Source organism: Papio anubis, chromosome 17 (genome assembly GCF_008728515.1).
Source record: "Papio anubis isolate 15944 chromosome 17, Panubis1.0, whole genome shotgun sequence".
Taxonomy (NCBI): domain Eukaryota; kingdom Metazoa; phylum Chordata; class Mammalia; order Primates; family Cercopithecidae; genus Papio; species Papio anubis.
The window spans coordinates 6,032,291-6,050,285 of NC_044992.1; the positions used below are offsets into that span (position 1 = coordinate 6,032,291).

Here is a 17,995-nt window from a genome sequence, read left to right on the forward strand (position 1 = left end):
GTTTCAAGAGTCCTGAAATCCTGCCATCCTGATAGCCTGCCCTGGACATCCTGTATTGGCTGCCCACACTCCAGCCAGGCACCACACACATTCGGACAATTTCCTGAGCCTGGCGTGTTCCATCTGGGAAATGGTTTATTCCGTACTGGGCAGAGCCCTGACCAGGTTCCAGTGCAGATCCTGCTGCATGTGAGCTTTGTGCTTTTCCACACCCTCCACCACTGTGTCTGTTTTCCTACCTTTTAAACAACAATAACAATAACGACTCTGGCTCTATAGCTCTGTCTAGCAAGCTGCTGTGAGGACAAATAATACAACAAATTTGAAAATACAACACAATTTGAGGTGCTGTAAACAAATATAAGGTCATATTATTCTTCGGGAAGCAGAATTATGAAGAGGTTAAGAGCTCAATTCTGGTGTTAGACAGATTGCTCTCAATCCTGGACCCACCATCTGCTAGCAATACAACTACAGTTTCCTCATCTAAAAACTGATATCATCGTAGTCCCTATGTCATCGGATTGTGGTGAGGATTAAGTGAGATGATGCAGGTAAGGTGTTTATAAGAGTGCCCCCCACACCATAAAAGCACAGGCTGAGATGCTATTGCACGATGGTGTCATCACCACCATCACCACCAGCAGCAGCAGGAGCATGGGTGTCATGCCCTACGCTCACTCTTGGTTCCACTCCTGCTGTTGTCAGCCCCTGTGACATGCTAGCCCAGCTCCACAGTCAGGTAATCAGGATCAGCCTGATGACCACCTTGAGTTCTTTGTCTCCTGGTTCAGTTACTCACGCATGGAGCTATCCGTTTGTTCATTCTAGCATTCAATCTATGGTGAATAGATTTCTGAGCACCTACTGTGTGCAGGGTGAGACACGACCTCCCCCCTGCTGGAATCCAGTTTTGTGAAAAACATGATAGAAATACCTCCGACATGAGCTGGGAGCGGCAGGTATGCAGCAGGCGCTCAGCATATCCTAGCTCCCATTTCTTCTACGGTGCCGTAAGTCCTGTCCCAGTGGTGCATGCAAGGCTAGTGGAACCCTGTGGGGTCTCCCAGGGCTCTGAGGTCTGAGCATGCCTACTCCTGCACGGCCTGGGCCTCTTTCCCCTTTTTTCCTAATCACCAGTATAACCCTGCTCCATCCTTGGCTCTTGGGCTTTTGTCTGTTTCCGATCAAATATGTCTTTCTCTCCCAGAGTCTCAGCATGCTTCTCTCATGCTTTACATCTGGCCCTGACTCACTCAGATCTGAGCTCTCTGGACCCCTTTCTATGGGTCTGTGTCTCTCTTGGTCCTTGTAGTTCTCTTGGCCTCTCCCAAGCTCTCCCGTGCTGCCTGCCACATCTGTATCTCTCTCTGGGTGGAACACGAATGCATAGCCTTGCTCTCTTCTCACCCCAGCACCTTTCTCTCTTTCCTTTCTCTGGGTCTCACTTTATTGGACTGGGTATGTTTCTTTCTTGATCTCTCTCATTCTCTATTGATTTCTCTTTTGTCTCCCTGGGTCCCTGTCCTCAGGATATCTCCAGCCCCCTGCTCCCTAAGGGTATTCTCCCTCCCCTCCCTGTTCTCTCTTGCTATGTGTGTGTGCATGTGTGCATGTGCATGTGTGAGCGCATGCATGTGTGCATGTGTGTGCATGTGTGGGTGCATATGTACACTGTGTGCATATGTGTACATGCATGTGTGACTGTGTACATGCATGTGTGAATGTGTGCATATATGCATGTGTGTGCATGTGTGTGTGGCCCTCTCTCCCTCCTGCTCCCTCTCACTCTCTGCTTTCTCGTACCTTCTCTGGCATTCTCACACTCCCTGCCCCTCCGCCCATCCCTGTCTCTCTGCTGCTCTGTGCACCCTCCCAACTCCCCAACATGCTTTCTCTCCCACACTCAACCTTTACGTCTTCACGCCGGCAACAATGGGCTTGTCCCCTGAGAAGCAATAAGAACACACACACACACACACACACACACGGAAGCAGCAGCAGCAACATCTCCTTTTGGAGCCATTCAGGCAAAGAGGGGAGTTGCAGGGCTCAGCTTGAAGGCTTTGCTCTGCTTCCCACATTGTAGGACAAGCCTCCAACAGGACCTGTGGAGCCACGCCGTGCTCATTTGTATAAACGCCCTGGTTGATTTTGCTTGTCACCTTCTGGTCACTGTCTCTTGCATGCTAATTCTTGTCCTGGTGATCTCTGCTGCGGACATGGTTTTAACATGTACTTCACCCTGCTGAGACCTGACCCAGCTCTGACTAAGCTCCAGGCTGAGCCTCATCCACTGTTACCATAGCCCTGGCCTTGACCACAGATTGACTCTGACCCTGGCCAAAACCTGGTTATACTCCTGTAAGCACAACCTCCAATGCTATAAGGAAAGCCTTTCTTCTTACCCCGGAGCTTCTGTTTCTACTGTTGACAGGACTCCAGAGTATAAAATCTCCTTGTCTTCGCCGGGTGCAGTGACTCACACCTGTAATCCCAGGACTTGTGAGGCCGAGGCAGGTGAATCACGAGGTCAGGAGTTCGAGACCAGCCTGACCAACATGGTAAAACCCCATCTCTACTAAAAATACAAAAAATTAGCTGGGCATAGTGGTGGGCGCCTATAATCCCAGCAACTCGGGAAGCTGAGGTGGAAGAATCACTTGAACCCGGGTGGCAGAGGTTGCCGTGAGCTGAGATCGCGCCACTGCATTCCAGCCTGGTGACAGAGTGAGACCCCATCTCAAAAAAAAAAAAATCTCCTTTTCTCATGTCAGGAAGGCTTCACCTCCAGCTCATGGAGCCGAGGGCTTGGTCACATTCTGCAGATGGCCCATCCAGTATCGCCCATCATCAGGCCCACAACATGGATATTTCCAAGGACCTAGATATGCATTGCTTGGAGCTCTGGGCCACAAGGTTGCTCACTTTCACCTTGCACTGCCCATCACGTGCCGCCATAGCCCCCCATAGTCAATACCATAACTCCCTCTTCCTTGTGAGTGGCAGTCCCCGCACAGCTCATCCCCAGACGCGTTGGGCCTGGTTCCATGGCGTTTTGATTTCCACTTCCCCTCCCCTAATTGGGGGAAAGGTAGGGGGAGAGTGGGGGCCCACGGCACACCTGTGGTTTGCTTCTGTGGTGGCTCCTCGGCCCAGGAATAATCATGCAGCTTCCCACAGTGACATCCTTCCACTCCCTCCAGAAGACAACACTTCTACCCCTGCCATTCTATAGATGAGGAACCTGAGGCTCAGAGACCCAAGACTTGCCTGAGATCAGACGGCAGCCAGTCAGTGACACAAGCATCACGGAAGTCTGGTCCTCTACGCCCAGAGGACGCATAGCATTTTCTTCCACTCCCCCCTCTCCCACCCTTGGGGTTGGAAACCCCCGGGAGGCTAAGTGATCACAGGGAAAGCTCAGATCAAAGGCTTGGCATGTGCCCCCCATTCTCTGTGAGACCTGACCCTGACTTGGAGACTTTGTCTGTAAAATGGGATGATTTAGCCCTGCACTACCTTCCTCTGCCAGTTGCTATGGGAAACCAGGAGTTGGAGGCACAAGCAGATTCCGCAACACAGAGCCCAGCTTCTCAGGCCCCAGCCTCCCACTTTGGGGAGTGGGGGAGGGGAGGACCAGCCAGGCTGGGCACCTCAGTGCCCCGCAAGAAACCAAGGACACAACGGACAGGGGGGTAAATGCAGAAAAGAGGACTCCTCCAGCTTCTAGCTCAGAGAGTTCCCTTAGCCCTGCCGAGGGAGACAGTCTTGTGCTTTGCTCTTGATCCAGCTACCCAGTGCCAGATGTGCCCTGACAGTAAACCCTAGCTCCACCAGCACCACCACCACCACCACCACCATACCCACCCCATTCCTGGCCCTGATGGCACTTTTGTCTCTGCAACTGTCAGGGCCTGGCCTGCTTATGCATAGTCATGGAGGGAGGGCTATTTAGATGCTGGAGGGGGTGAGGAAACCAAAAGAAAAGAAGTATTCCCATTCAAGTGAGGGAACGGACCTGGACACCATAGCCAACAGAGCCTTGCAAGGCCATGGGGAGCCTCACTGACAGATCCTTCGAGGTGAAGCCCAGCATCCTCATTTCACAGGTGCAGAGCTGTGCCACTGGCCCACGGCCACGCAGAACCTCAGAGGAAGGGCTGGGCTAAGAATCCACATCCTGCCAATTAAAGGGACTTCCAGTAACACTATCTCCTGGCAGTTAATTTCATGAAGACACCTCTGTTTGTACCTAGATGTTTGCTGGCTCTAATTGGAGTGTTCTTTCCATCTAAACAGAAGGTTAAAGTGAAGGATGCAGCTGATATTTTCTAAATGAAGACATACGTTTTGCTATAAAAACAGAACATAAAGTGAGCTGGGCTTGGTATATCCAGCCAAATCCCAAATAAACTCACCCAATGCCACAGTGACTGCTCTAACCCCAACCTTGCGTCCCTTCAGGGATGAAGACCTCAAAAGACAGTTTCATTTTCTCTCTAGAACTTAGCGTTTCATAGCCAGGAACCCTGGGAAACCTGAGCTGCTCTAACAGGTCAACCCATCCTCCTTGGTCCACGAAGCTTTTCTTACCCATGGCTTCTGGACGGACTACCTGTCACCCAGCAATCTTCATCCCTCACAATAAGGAGCTCAGTCAAAGTCCAGGTAGTGGTTCCATTTTGAGGATCCATCCTGCACTACAGATTTTGAGTTCTGCATCTCTGGCTTTCTCTGGGAATGGGACAGAGGTACCCAGGGCCAACCCTGAGCCTGGCCAGGAAAGCATGTCCACAGGACACCCACTGCCTTCCACAATACGGATTACTGGGTCTAGTCCGCCCTCTCTCTCCTTGCTGGGGCTGTGAACCCACAGTGAACACTGAGCCAGTGCCTCCCTGGCTCACTCTGGCCACACCAGCCTTCTTGCTGTTGCTCAAAGACACCAAGCTTGAGTGCAGTGGCTCATGCCTGTCATCCCAGCACGCTGGGAGGCTGAGGTGGGCAGATCACCTGAGGTCAGGAGTTCAAGACCAGCCTGGCCAGCACGGTGAAACCCCATCTCTACTAAAAATATTTTTTAAAAAATTAGCCGGGCCTGGTGGTACATGCCTGTAATCCCAGCTACTTGGGAGGCTGAGGCAGGAGAATTGCTTGAACCTGAGAGATGGAGATTGCAGTGAGCCGAGACTGAGCCACTGCAGTCCAACCTGGGCGACAAGAATGAAACTCCGTCTCAAAAAAAAAAAGATGCCACGCTCATTCCTCCCATCACTTTGCGCTGGCTGTTCCCACTGCCCAGAACACTCTTCCCCCGAGACTCACAGGTGCTGCATTTCTCATTACTCAGCTCTCATCTCAGGGCCACACCCCAGGGAGCCTCCAGCAGCCACCCACTCTATCGCGTCCTTTTATGTTATATGGTGGGGACAGTCTCCATTTTTTAAACAGCATTACCGAGGCATAATTGACATTCCATCAACTACACACCTTTAAAGCACAAGGCTGGGTAAGTTTTGACCTATGTACATACCTGTCAAACTGTCACCCCAACCAAGCTAGTGAACAAGGACCCATCCCCCCTAGAAGTTCTCTCCTGCCCCTGTTTATCCCTCCTCCCCCAACTCCCCATCCCCAGGCGACCACTGATCTGCTCCTGGCACCACAGATTGGTTTTCATGTCCTAGACTGGTGTATAAATGGAATCATACAGGATGTACTCTGCTTCACTCTGACTTCTTTCACTTGGCATGATTATTCTGAGATCTATCCATATTGTTGCATATATCCGTGGTCCATTCCTTCTCAACTGTACCACAATTTGTTCGCTCACTGATGCCCATTTGGGCATTTTCAGTGTGGGGCTATAATCCATCAAGCTGCTGGGAACATTCATGAGCAAGTCCTCAGGTGGAAAAATGCTTTCTTTTTCTTGGGGAAATGCCAAGGAGCAGAAGGGTTGGGTCACATGGTAGTGAAGTATGATTCGCTTCTTAAGCAGCTGCAATAGATTTTCCCAAATGATTGTATCATCGTACATTCCCACCAGCCGAGTTTGAAAGTCCCAGTGCCTCCGCATCTTGGTAAGTTATTATTATTATTATTTTGAGATGAAGTTTCGCTCTTGTTGCCCAGGCTGGAGTACAATGGCACGATCTCAGCTCATCACAACCTCTGCCTCCCAGGTTCAAGTGATTCTCCTGCCTCAGCCTCCCGAGTAGCTGGGATTACAGGCATGCTCCACCATGCCCAGTTCATTTTGTATTTTCAGTAGAGACAGGGTTTCTCCATGTTGATCGAGCTGGTCTCGAACTCCTGACCTCAGGTGATCCTCCCGCCTCAGCCTCCCAAAGTTCTGGGATTACAGGCATGAGCCAGCCCCTTGTAAGTTATTTTAATCAGTCATTCTAATAAGTAGGTAGTGGTATCTCATTGCAGTTGTGATTTACAATAATGACATCATTCCCTAATGATGAATGACATGGAGCATCTTTTCACGCGCTTACTTGCCATGTATATATCTGATATGGTGCAGCATTTATTCCTTTGTGTTATTTTATTTATGGTAATTCTTTTTTTTTTCCAGACGGAGTCTTGCCCTGTCACCCAGGCTGGAGTGCAATGTCACGATCTCGGCTCACTGCAACCTCTGCCTCCTGGGTTCAAGCGATTCTCCTGCCTCAGTCTCCCGAGTAACTGGGATTATAGGTGTGTGCCACCACGCCCAGCTACTTTTTTGTATCTTTAGTAGAGGGGGTCTTTCACCATGTTGGCCAGGCTGGTCTCGAACTCCTGAACTCGTGATCCACCTGCCTTGGCCTCCCAAAGTGCTGGGATTACAGGCGTGAGCCATTGTGTCCAGCCTATGGTAATTCTTAATAGAATGTATTTGCTTGTGTATTGTCTTTCTATTTGTCACCTACCACCACTACTGGGCTATAAGCTCCACTGGCTGGGGCAGGACTAGGTTGCTCCTGTATCCCCCACACCCAAAAGAGCACCTGGCACTTGATGGACAGACGCGCCATGAATACTGTTGAAAGAGTGAATGAATGAGGCTGAATTCTAGCTCCCGCTCTGCCTCCTTGTGTGGCCCTGAACAAGGTTCCCCAGTCTCCATTTCCCAGCTTGTAAAGTGAGTCAGAGGTGCTGGATTCAGAAACCTTGAGGAGCCTCCCAGCTCTGGCTTGTAATGGGTTGGAGGCCACATCCCCTTCTGGCCGCTCTGGGTTTTCCCTTACTCTACATCTTCCAACCTCGGCACCGCTGGGCCATGGTCCCCCAGATATCCTGTCTTGGCAGCAGAGGGAGTGACACTTCTTTTGAATCTGGGAGCCTGGACGCCATAGCCCACCCTGCAGCACCTAATCACTCCTGAGCCCCAGACCTGCCACCTTAGCCAGAGGAGCTGGCACCCTGCCGAGGAGTTGTTATGAACCCAGAGAGCGCAATACTCCTGCCTGACTGTTCCCTAATCCCTCCCAAGCCTTCCATACACAACCAGAGACCCCCAGAACCCAGAACTCCCCTCTGCTCCCGGACCATGAGCTCCAAGGACCTCTCCCAGTGAACCCCAGTGCTGGGCCAATGGGTTGGGCTGATGGCCACAAGGGAAGTAGGATGGTCCCAATATCCGTAACATGTCAAAGGGAAAGGGCTGACCTGGACACTAAACCCCTGGTTCCAGCCCCTGCACTCCCACCTTGATGTGTGATCTGAGGAGGGGGGGTCCCTTCTGTGCTGTGGCCTCAGTTTCCCCATTCGTGCACTGAGGAGGGAGATACAATGTTCCCAGGCCCGGTCAGTGCTGGTACCTGGCAATGCAGTTTCTTCCAGTGTAGACGCCGTTGGGTTTCTCATTCCACTGGTCATTTTTGTATCAGGTGAGGTGGGCTGGGGTGGGGGATCATGACGGGGGTTATGGGCAGAGGAGGGAGTACAAATGCAGGAGCTCTCAGGGACAGAAGGCTGCCCAGGCAGCAATGAGACTGTGACACCCACTGCCCAGCTGGTCTCTGCAGGGAGGCACAGAGAAGGTCACCTGTGAAGACCTCCACGCATGCAGGAACCACTGGACTAGACATCCATGGCAGCCAAGGAGTCATCTGAGGGATTCATGGGGGAAACCCAGAGAGCTTTGAAGGCTTTGGTGCAGGATGACTGAGTCGGGCTGGGTTTAATGGTGTTGGCCTCACCACAACTATAGAGTTGGAAATGTTGAGGCCACAGGGTGCCAGGCCCTGCTCAAGTGGAAGACAGAGACCACACCCAGGGTCAGGGTCAGGGTGCAGCCTGGGCTGGAGAGCAGAGGGCAGGGAAGCAGCCCCTCAAGGGATGCTCAGAAGCCCATGACCTGGCCCCAGACACAGAGCACTGGCTGAGCTGGGCTGTGCTGGACCAGACCCCTGGGAGAGAGAGAAAGGATGGCTTCACCTCTCACTGCCTTGTGCCAAGGAAACACACAAAGGCGTTGGTCCAGGGAAGAATGGAAAGGAGGTCAGGAGTCGGCAAATCAGAACTAAAGAGGATCCCAGCAGCCTGTGGGGCGGATCCTGTGGCTTAGGAATGCAGATGCTCTGGAAGAGGGCAGATGGGAGGGAGGCTGCAGAGATACACGAGGTCCTGTAGGGTGTGTGGAGAGGCAGAAGATGGGAAAGACAGGGGAGAGTCTGATATCCTGAAAGAAAGGGAGAAGAAAAGAAGGAAGTGGCCGGGCGCAATGGCTCACACCTGTAATCCCAGCACTTTGGGAGACCAAGGCAGGCAGATCACTTGAGGTCAGGAATTCGAGACCAGCCTGGCCAACATGGTGAAACCCAATCTCTACTAAAAAAAAAAAAAATTAGCCAGGCGTGGTGGCACATGCCTGTAATCCCAGCACTTTGGGAGGCTGAGGCGGGCAGATCACTTGAGGTCAGGAGTTTGAGACCAGCCTGGCCAACATAGTGAAACCCCGTCTCTACTGAAAATACGAAAAAAAAAAAAAAATTAGCTGGACGTGGTGGCACACGCCTGTAATCCAGCTACTTGGGAGGCTAAGACAGGCTGGAACCCGGGAGGCGGAGGTTGTAGTGAGCCAAGATCGCTCCATTGCACTCCCGCCTGGGCTACAAAGCAAGACTCCATCTCAAAAAAAACAAAAAAACAAAAGGAAAACACACACACACACACAAAGGCGATGATGAGAAAGAAAACGCAGGGCCACCAACACGGGAGGAGTGAGAAGTGGGGCCAGTGTCACAGCAGAATGAGCTGTGAGATGGGAGGGAGAGGACGGAGACAACTGAGGGGCCAGGGAGACAGCCGTCAGCGTGAGAAGCACTGCAGCTGCTCTCACGGATGGATGGCAGGTGAGCAGGGCCCGAAAGGATGGAGCTGACCCTTGCGCCACCCACAGATGCCTCTGTCGTCAGCTGGGAACGCAGAGCCCTGATGAACTGCAGAAATGTTTTAAATGAAAGTCTCCCAAGCATCAAAATATTGAAGCCGTTGTTGTCTCACTGTGGGTTAGTTGCTATGGAGAAATTCAGCCCCGGCAGCCACTCTAATCAGACGCCCATGGGAGACAGGCCCCAAATGGGCTGGTTTAGGGCTGGCATCAGGGAAGGGGTTCCCCGCCCAGAGCCAAGAATCGTGGGGGCTCAAGTCAGAACAGCTCCCCACCTCCCAGCCACGCTTCCTAAAAATCACCCAAACTGAGTCTTCTCCATTGTTGGAGGCACAGAGCTGATAGGGAAACTGAGGCCCAGAGAAGGTGAAAGACCCGCCAAGGTCACAGAACTAGTCAACAGCATGGCTGAGACCACATCCCAAGTGCCTGCTCTGATTATAGATGTCTTCCCAGCACGTAGTCTGCTTCTCTTCCAAGACCCCGTTTGCCAGGCATTTCAAAGCCGGACCCATCTCAGGAGTAAGTCAACACCCTAAAGACAGTGACTTCCCAGAGTGGGGCCACGCAGGCCAAGCAAGAGACCTTCCTGGGCTGTGGAGCAGGACCCTGGTGCTTCTCCTAGACTCGTACACAGCCCAGCCAAGCATGGCTAGGGAGGGTCTTCTCTGCTCAATTCCAGACCGACTCCACCTTCCCGTGCCCGTGCACCTGCCTGGGTGCTCATGCCTCTGAGCCTTCGCTCAGGCTGATCTCTGCCTGAAATGCCCACCCCATCGGATGCCCCTTTTTTTCAATCCCAGTGTCAACAATGCCCCTTGCTATGTCGTGGATTGGCCATGATGAGATGCAGAGGTCATTTCCCCACCTTCCTTGTCTCTCACCTGAACACTGGCAACAGTCTTTCGAACACTCTGACCCTCCCTGCATATATGAGGCTCATTTTTTTTTTCTGAGACAGAGTCTTGCTCTGTCCCCTAGACTGGAGTATAGTGGCGCGATCTCAGCTCACTGCAACCCCTGCGTCTTGGGTTCAAGCGATTCTCCCGCCTCAGCCTCCCCACTAGCTGGGATTACAGGAACCCACCACCACACCTGGCTAATGTTTTGTATTTTTAGTAGAGATGGGGTTTCACCATGTTGGCCAGGCTGGTTTTGAACTCCTGACTTCAAGTGATCCGCCTGCCTCAGCCTCCCAAAGTGTTAGGATTATAGGCGTGAGCCACCGACCCCCAGCCGAGGCTGATCTTAAGTTGCACCAGCTCACAGGTGCATGCAGCATCTCCTCTCAGACCCCTCCCCACTGCCTGCCACCTCCTAGACACTCGGCCTTCCTCCAGTTCCTGGAATGTTCCTGTCTCTCCTACTTCAGGGCCATCACATCTGCTGTGCCCTTTGTCTGGAAGGTTCTTTCTTCCTCTCTTCACCTTGTCAATGTCTTCCTCCTTAGCTCTGCAGAGAGAGTGTTAACAACCTTCTCATCATGTTAAATTAGGTGCCCCTCTGACGTCTCTTTTCTCTTCTCTTTTTTTTTTTGAGACAGAGTCTCACTCTGTCACCCAGGGTGGAGTTCAGTGGCACCGTGTTGGCTCACTGCAACCTCTGTCTCCTGGGTTCAAGCAATTGTCCTGCCTCAGTCTCCCAAGTAGCTGGGGCTACAGGTGCCCACCACTACACCCAGCTAATTTTTTAAATATGTTTAGTAGAAACGGGGTTTCACAGGGCCACCTGTTAAGGGAACACACATGTTGGCCAGGCTGGTCTTGAACTCCTGACCTCAGGTGATCCACCTGCCTTTGCCTCCCAAAGCGCTGCGATTACAGGCGTGAGCCACCACGCCTGGCCTGACCGTTCTCTCTTACAACAGCTGGCACTTCTACTTAGCGGTGGCACTACTACTTAGTGGCGATGCTCCCCATTCGTCATTGTATTTTCCTGTCCTGTTCTTGGATGTCTGCCTCTCCTGCGAGGCTATAAGTTTGATGAGAGCAGCAACATGGCAACTGATTGCCACAGGATCCCTGGCACCTAGCAGAGTTCCCGGCACATGGTAGAGGTTCAGCAAATATTTCAAACAGCGAACAGGCGAAGGCTGAGCCCCTGCTCTCGGCACACGCACAGGATGGGTAAGTATGGAGTGTGGAGCTGCAGACACCATGTCTGAGTGGGGAGGGATGCGAACCCCTAAACGGGATCCTCTTCTTGAGGCTTCTAGGAAGGTCACTCAGCCAGTGGTGTGAGATTGGGGTTCACTCACCTCTGGCATCAAAGAATTCATCATCTGAGCTCTCCACGGAGTCGCTGAGGACATTTCGAAGGTGCCAGGGGGCACCGCCGCCCGGGGGAGGGCCACCTGTTAAAGGGAACACATCTGTTAACTAAGCCTGAGATGGTGCTTCAGTACGAGGGAGGTGACCCAGGACCTCCTTCCCCCCCGGACTAAAGGCCAGTTAGCATCCTGCACATCTGTGCCCTCTCCCTCCGAGGCCTCAGACCTCATAGAGACCTCCCTCTCCTGTGCTGTCATTGAAGCTCAAAAGCTTCTCTGAGTAAGCACAGCAGAGCAGGAATGAGTGTGCCCATTTTGCAAGTCCTAACACCGAGGCTGGTGGTAATTAAGAGCCTTTGCCAAGGTGACTTTGCCAAGCAGTGTCTCAGTCAGCACAGGGGAAGCTCTGCTGTATTAACAAATGAGCTCAGACATTTAAACAGCAGTGGTTCATTTCTCACTCACACACAGGCTGGAAGGGAGCTCTGCTCGTCGTGGTCACTCAAAGGTGCCACCACTTTGTAATGTCACCAGCCCAAAAGGAGACATCAGGTTCTAGCCAAGCAGGGCAGAAGGGCTCAGAAAATCTCACCAGTCTTAAATGCTTCTGCCCAGAAATCACACACTTCTGCTCACATTTCACTGGCCCTGGCTACCAGGCACACACATCCTGTCCCTCAGAGACCTGCGTTCTTGTATCAGCAATGCCCCTGCCTCAGTTTTTCCATCTGTACAGTGGAAATCCTGGCAGAGACTGTCCTTTGAAACTCTTCTACTCTGACTGATATTGGAGGAGTCCACCCAGCCAGCAGTAGCTGTCAATAAACAAGCAGGGGGTAGACATCCTCCCCAGCCACTGCCAGGTGAGCCTGATGGTGCAACCCTTACAGATACCTGCTACAGTCCCAGTTCACCACACCCCCTACCCTGCAGGATGCTGGCACTGCTCCTTGCCCTGAGTCCAGACTCCAGAGCATAAACTGTTCCTGAAGGGAGAGGGCCAGCCCAGGCCGTCCAGGGACACAGCCCTCCTGCCTGTCATTCCTGCCTGGCCCACCACAAACTTCCAAACACACACCCAGTTTGTGCTTCATGGCTTGGAGCCCAGTGAGAAGCACATTCTGAGACATCAAAAGGACAGAGGTTATAGTGAGCACCAACTCAGTGGTCACCTCTAGGTACAAGGCTGATTCCCTAAGCTTCTGATCCTCTGCCTCCACCAGTGTGAGCCGATGTCCCACCCTCGGGCCCTGGATTTACTGCAAGAGTCCAGATGTACCACAACTGTGTGTTCCGAACATGGATCCGGGACTATTTTCCAAATGCATGTGGAGGACATTCTAGCTATTGCAATAAGACAAGAAAAAAGATACGAAAGGGATATAGATTGGAAAGGAAGAAATAAAATTGTCTTTATTTGCAGATGACATGATTGTTGTCTATGCAGAAAACAAAAAGCCTACAAAATCTATGTTAATAAAAACCACCAGAACCAACAACTGAGTATAGCAGGATTGTAGGATACAAGATCGACATGCAAACGTCAATTGCATTCCTAGATACAAGAAATGAACTGAAATTTGAAAATGATAATGCCATTTAAAATAGCACACACAAAATACTTAGGTATAAAGCAAATGTATGTAAAAATTTCCGTGATTCAAAAACTACAATCACTTAAAATTATTCCTGAATTATATTAACGGTATATTTTCTCAATCAACAGATACTAAAGGTATAAAATCTATCATATCTACTATATTTGCATACTATGTGAACATGCTATATTAATATACAAATCTCCCTTGCTATCCAAATCTTTTCCGTTCCTAAGAAGAAAGAATTTGGATAGTCAGGAAAGTCCTATTATCCTCATCTGTTCAGCTCCTGAGTTTCAGATAGTAAGAAGCAAGAGTTTAAGTAGCAACGGAGTCAATTGAGGATTTATCTGGATCCATTTGGTTCCTGAGTTTGAACAGCAAGAGCCCAGTGAGAGGCTCCTCTATGCCGTGGCCTTAAACATGCACGATTTGGATCCATCTGAGAACAAAGACAGAGGCATTCTCTCTGATGACATGTGCAGGGGTCCAGGGGGAGGTCTGGGGCAGAGGGAAAAGCTACAGGGAGACCAGTTAGCTCTGTTTGAGGGAGCGAGTTCTCCCAGCTACAGGTGAGCAGAGAAGGAAGGGGCTGGTGGGCATCAAAGGGGGCCTCTCATTCCACAGACACTGTGTTGGGTACGGGAACACTGTGGGGAATGAAAGGACAGGATTGGACGCTCACAAAGTTTACATTCTGCAGGCGGGGAAGGAAAAGCCAGCCTGGGTCAAATAAACAACCCAGATAATTTCAACCTAAAACCTCTCCCTTCCTACACTACGTCCTCCTTCCTCAAGTGTCTCTTATGTGGTAATTACAGCCTAAAGAATAGACAGGCTTGAGCGTGTGGATCTCTACATCCACGCAGAGAAAATAGTGGGGAAACTCAGCCTCGGACATCAAAAGAACTTTGTCACCTATTGTAGTTATAAATGCTGAACTAACGCGATGTCTCCCGTTTATTATTGTGACTCTCTTTTGTGGTTAAAATATACATTTAGATTTCTTTTCAAATGCATATTTTATCTTGTTTACTATTATTCTACTTGCTTTCAAAACGCATACCTGCCTTGGTGTTTTGTTTTATTTTGTTTTTGAAACAGAGTTTTGCTCTTTTCGCCCAGGCTGGAATGCAATGGTGCGATCTCGGCTTACTGCACCCTCCACTTCTCAGGTTCAAGAGATTCTTCTGCCTCAGCCTCCCAAGTAGCTGGGATTACAGGTGTCTGCCACCATGCCCGGCTAATTTTTGTATTTTTAGTAGAGACAGGGTTTCACCATGTTGGTCAGGCTGGTCTCGAACTCCTGACCTCACGTGATCCACCCACCTTGGCTTCCCAAAGTGCTGGGATTACAGGTGTGAGCCACTGTGCCCCGCCCCGCCTTGGTTTTTAAATGTATACTGGATACAAATCTTCCCCCACCAGCAGGGGCTGCCCCACAAACTCCTGGAAAGGTGATGGGGTGCGGGGAACCTCAGTTATACACACTTGTATAAAAAGAACCTGTAAAAACAGATATGTGAAGATGGAACATGGGAACTGTTCCCTGCATCTCTTCCTCCAGCATGCAGATTTTTTGGCAAACAACAAAGGTCATATTTCCAACAAGGAGAAGAGCAATGGGCAGTGTCTCAGGAGGGGTTAGAGGGAAAGACCTTTGTGGAAAGGTGTCAGGCAAGCAGAGGCCTGAATAATGAGAAAACCCAGACATGCTAAGCATGTGTATGTCTGTGTGTGTCTGTGTGTCTGTGTGTATGCACATCTGCTCATGCACACACATGTGTGGGATGGACCGTGCAGAATCCATGGATAAGAGCCTTCTTGGATGAAAGAACTGCAAGGGTAAAGAAATTCCTACATGAGCTTGGTGTGTCCAAGGAGCAGAAAGAAATCCATGTGGCTGGGGCCAATGATTGAAGGGGGATGGGAATAGGGGAAATGGAGCCTGACCAGGTAGGGTAGGACCTGTCATGGATGGAAGCTTGGAACCGGTGAGTTTTAAGGCTCCTCCCACTGCCCAATCTCTATCACCTGCAAACTTCAAGAGGAAGGGAATATAGTTGCCAAAGACGGTCACAAAGTCTCCTGGGGGAGAGGACCACAAGTCAGATGTGCTAGAGGCCACGCAGGTTCCTGAGAGTCAGAGCAGATGGGCATGATGACCCCGGAACAGGGAAAGGCTCAGAAGCAGCGTCCTTGAGGCAGGTCCTTGCCCTACGCTTCTCTGCATTTTCTGGGTCCAGCACAAAGCTCCCACACAGAAGAGGGCCAGGAAGTGTTTGACAAACAAGTAAATGAATAAAAATGATTTGCTTGGTGAGTACAGCGTGCCAGGCAGTCTGCTAGCTGCTTTTCAGACATTAGCTAAAGTCATCCTAACCAAGCCTAGCAAAGTAGATATAATGAATCCCCACCTTACGGCTAAGGAAACGGAGCCTCAGTGATGTTTCAGGAAGGCGTTTCCTCTGCGGAAAAGCTCAGGGTGGGGGACCTCAGTCTCCTCCTCTCTCCATTGCCTGCTCTCTTGGAAATAGCAACCCTTCTACCTGCTGCTGGCCAGCTGGGCAAGAGGCCAGAGGCCTGCCCCTGGCTCCTCATGGGGACCCCAGTCCTGGGGGGCTCAGCTGTCCCAGTTCTAGAACCATCTGCACATCAGCTCTACAAATCAGTATCTGGGTATCCTTGTGTCTGTGGGAAAATCTAAATGGATGTCTACATTCCTACATAGAGGTGTCTAGTGTTACACGAGCATCTGTCCCTGTGTCTGCGTGGCTGTTGTGTGTGTGTCTGCCTGCATTCCTTGGAGAGTGTGAGCCTACCTACCTGCCACCCCCCTTCCTAATACTGTTCCTAAGAATCATGCATGCATGCCCAGTCCCAGAATTCTCTCCCTCTCTCCCTCACACACAAAGTACACCAGCTCCAGCCACGGGTGAAAATTTAGTAGAGGTTAGAACACGGGCTTTGGAACGACACAAATCTGGTGCAGTGTTACCACTTGCTAATCTAGGACCTGAAGTAAGTTAACTTCACTGAGCCTTGCTTTTCTCATCTGGAAAACGAGCATCATAATCCTCACCCCACTGTTAGGAGATTTAAATGACATCAGCCCCCAGATGTCATTTGGAAATGGTGGCCTTATCAGCTACAGGACCAAGGATTGAGGCAAGGTAAGTCCACCTGAGGGGCTTCCAGGCAGCTGCCAGGGGCCCTCCCCAAGGCCTCAGAGCTCTATCTGTGTCCTCCAAGGCCCAGCCCACCTCCTCCTGAAGACCCTCCTTCCATCCACCTTCACGACCACATTGATTTATTTTTACTTTTTGTTTTTTAATTGAGACAGGGTCTTGCCACGTTGCCCAGGTTGGTCTTGGACTCCCGAGCTCAAGCGATCTGCTCACCTCGGTCTCCCAAAGTGCTGGGGTTACAGGTGTGAGCCACCGCACCCAGCCCCACATTTATTTAAAATGTGAAGTCAGGATTAAAGAGAAGGGGAATATCCCAACTCTTCCTCTAGCAATTTAGAGAGAAACAAATGACCCTTCACCCCAGCAATGCCAGCACAGCTCCGAGCTGGGCCGCTCAGTGGGAGTGGCTGCCGGAAGCCATCCCCACTCCCTCTCCTGGCCCCGATACCCCCCACCTCAGGTCCAGAGTGGTCTCCGGGAGCTTGTCATGGGTCTGGATCTCCCTAGCATGGGTGCAGCCAAAGACCCCACTCAGGTCGACAGCTCCTCCTGGCCATCTTTCCCACACAGGGACATAGGAATAGGCAGACAGAGAGACATACAGGCAGACAGACGGACAGGCATCTCCTATGTGTGTTCTCCTCTATATCAGGGACCCCAAGGCAGCCTCAGCCCAGGGGCAGCGTCCTCAGGTGAAAGAAGATGCCACCCCCGTACTCAGGAACTCTGTCTGAGGGGAAGACGGTTCACAGTGAGGAACGCCCTGACCGTAAGATGCAGAACAAAGGTATTGGCCGATGCTTCCTGGGCCAGACCTTGGGCCAGATGGTGCCCAGGAGGAAGGAGTAGGGGACAGAGCTGAACTGGAACAGTCCCTGCCCTCAGAAGTGCCAGCCCTGGGGGCACAGACCTATACTGCTCCCTGCACAGAGCACAGGAGGAACAGAGGAGCAGGCGGCCTGGCCCGTGCGAAATTCCACACCCGCAGTGTCTGTCCCGTGGCAAGTGGGAACTGCACCTCCCCGAAGCAGGGACCGGCTAGGGTGGCCAGAGGGTTTCTGGGGGAGGGGAAGACAAGACGAGCCTCCAGGGAAGGGGTTGGCAGGGTTGGCCAGGCTAGGGCAGGTGGGAGGAAGGGAGAGACATAGGCCAAAACAACTGAGCCCTTTCCAGGTAAAGCTGGATCTAGAACTTTCTCCTCAAGGGTAAGGAGCATCAGGGCAAAGGAGGGCACACGGGTGTCTGCTGGCAGTTGTGACTCCAGGGACATTCAGATAACACGTGCAATTTCCAGACCTCAGGGAGGAACAGGTGCCCCTGAGCGAGGCCCTGGTGGGTGCACAGCGCTGGGCCGGCACCTGTACCTATTGGCCTGTGGCCACAGCTTCCAGGCCCAGCCCTGCCTATGGCTATATCAGAAGCTGCAGCCTGCCAATGCTGGATGGACTGAAGCAATCTGTGCCTCAGAAGAGGAGAGGGAGGCCAGGCATGGTGCCACACACTTGTAATCCCAGCACTTTGGGAGGCCAAGGCAAGAGGATTGCTTGAG

General features: G+C 51.5%; 1 protein-coding gene across 1 annotated transcript in view; it reads right to left on the bottom strand.

The window, feature by feature from the left end:
* The window catches only part of PITPNM3 (PITPNM family member 3), a 101,858-nt gene that overhangs the window by 71,768 nt on the left and 12,095 nt on the right, over nucleotides 1–17,995 (bottom strand). Inside the window, 1 exon segment of the mRNA XM_031657221.1 lies at nucleotides 11,649–11,744. Within this exon segment, the coding sequence (XP_031513081.1) occupies nucleotides 11,649–11,744 (96 nt within the window).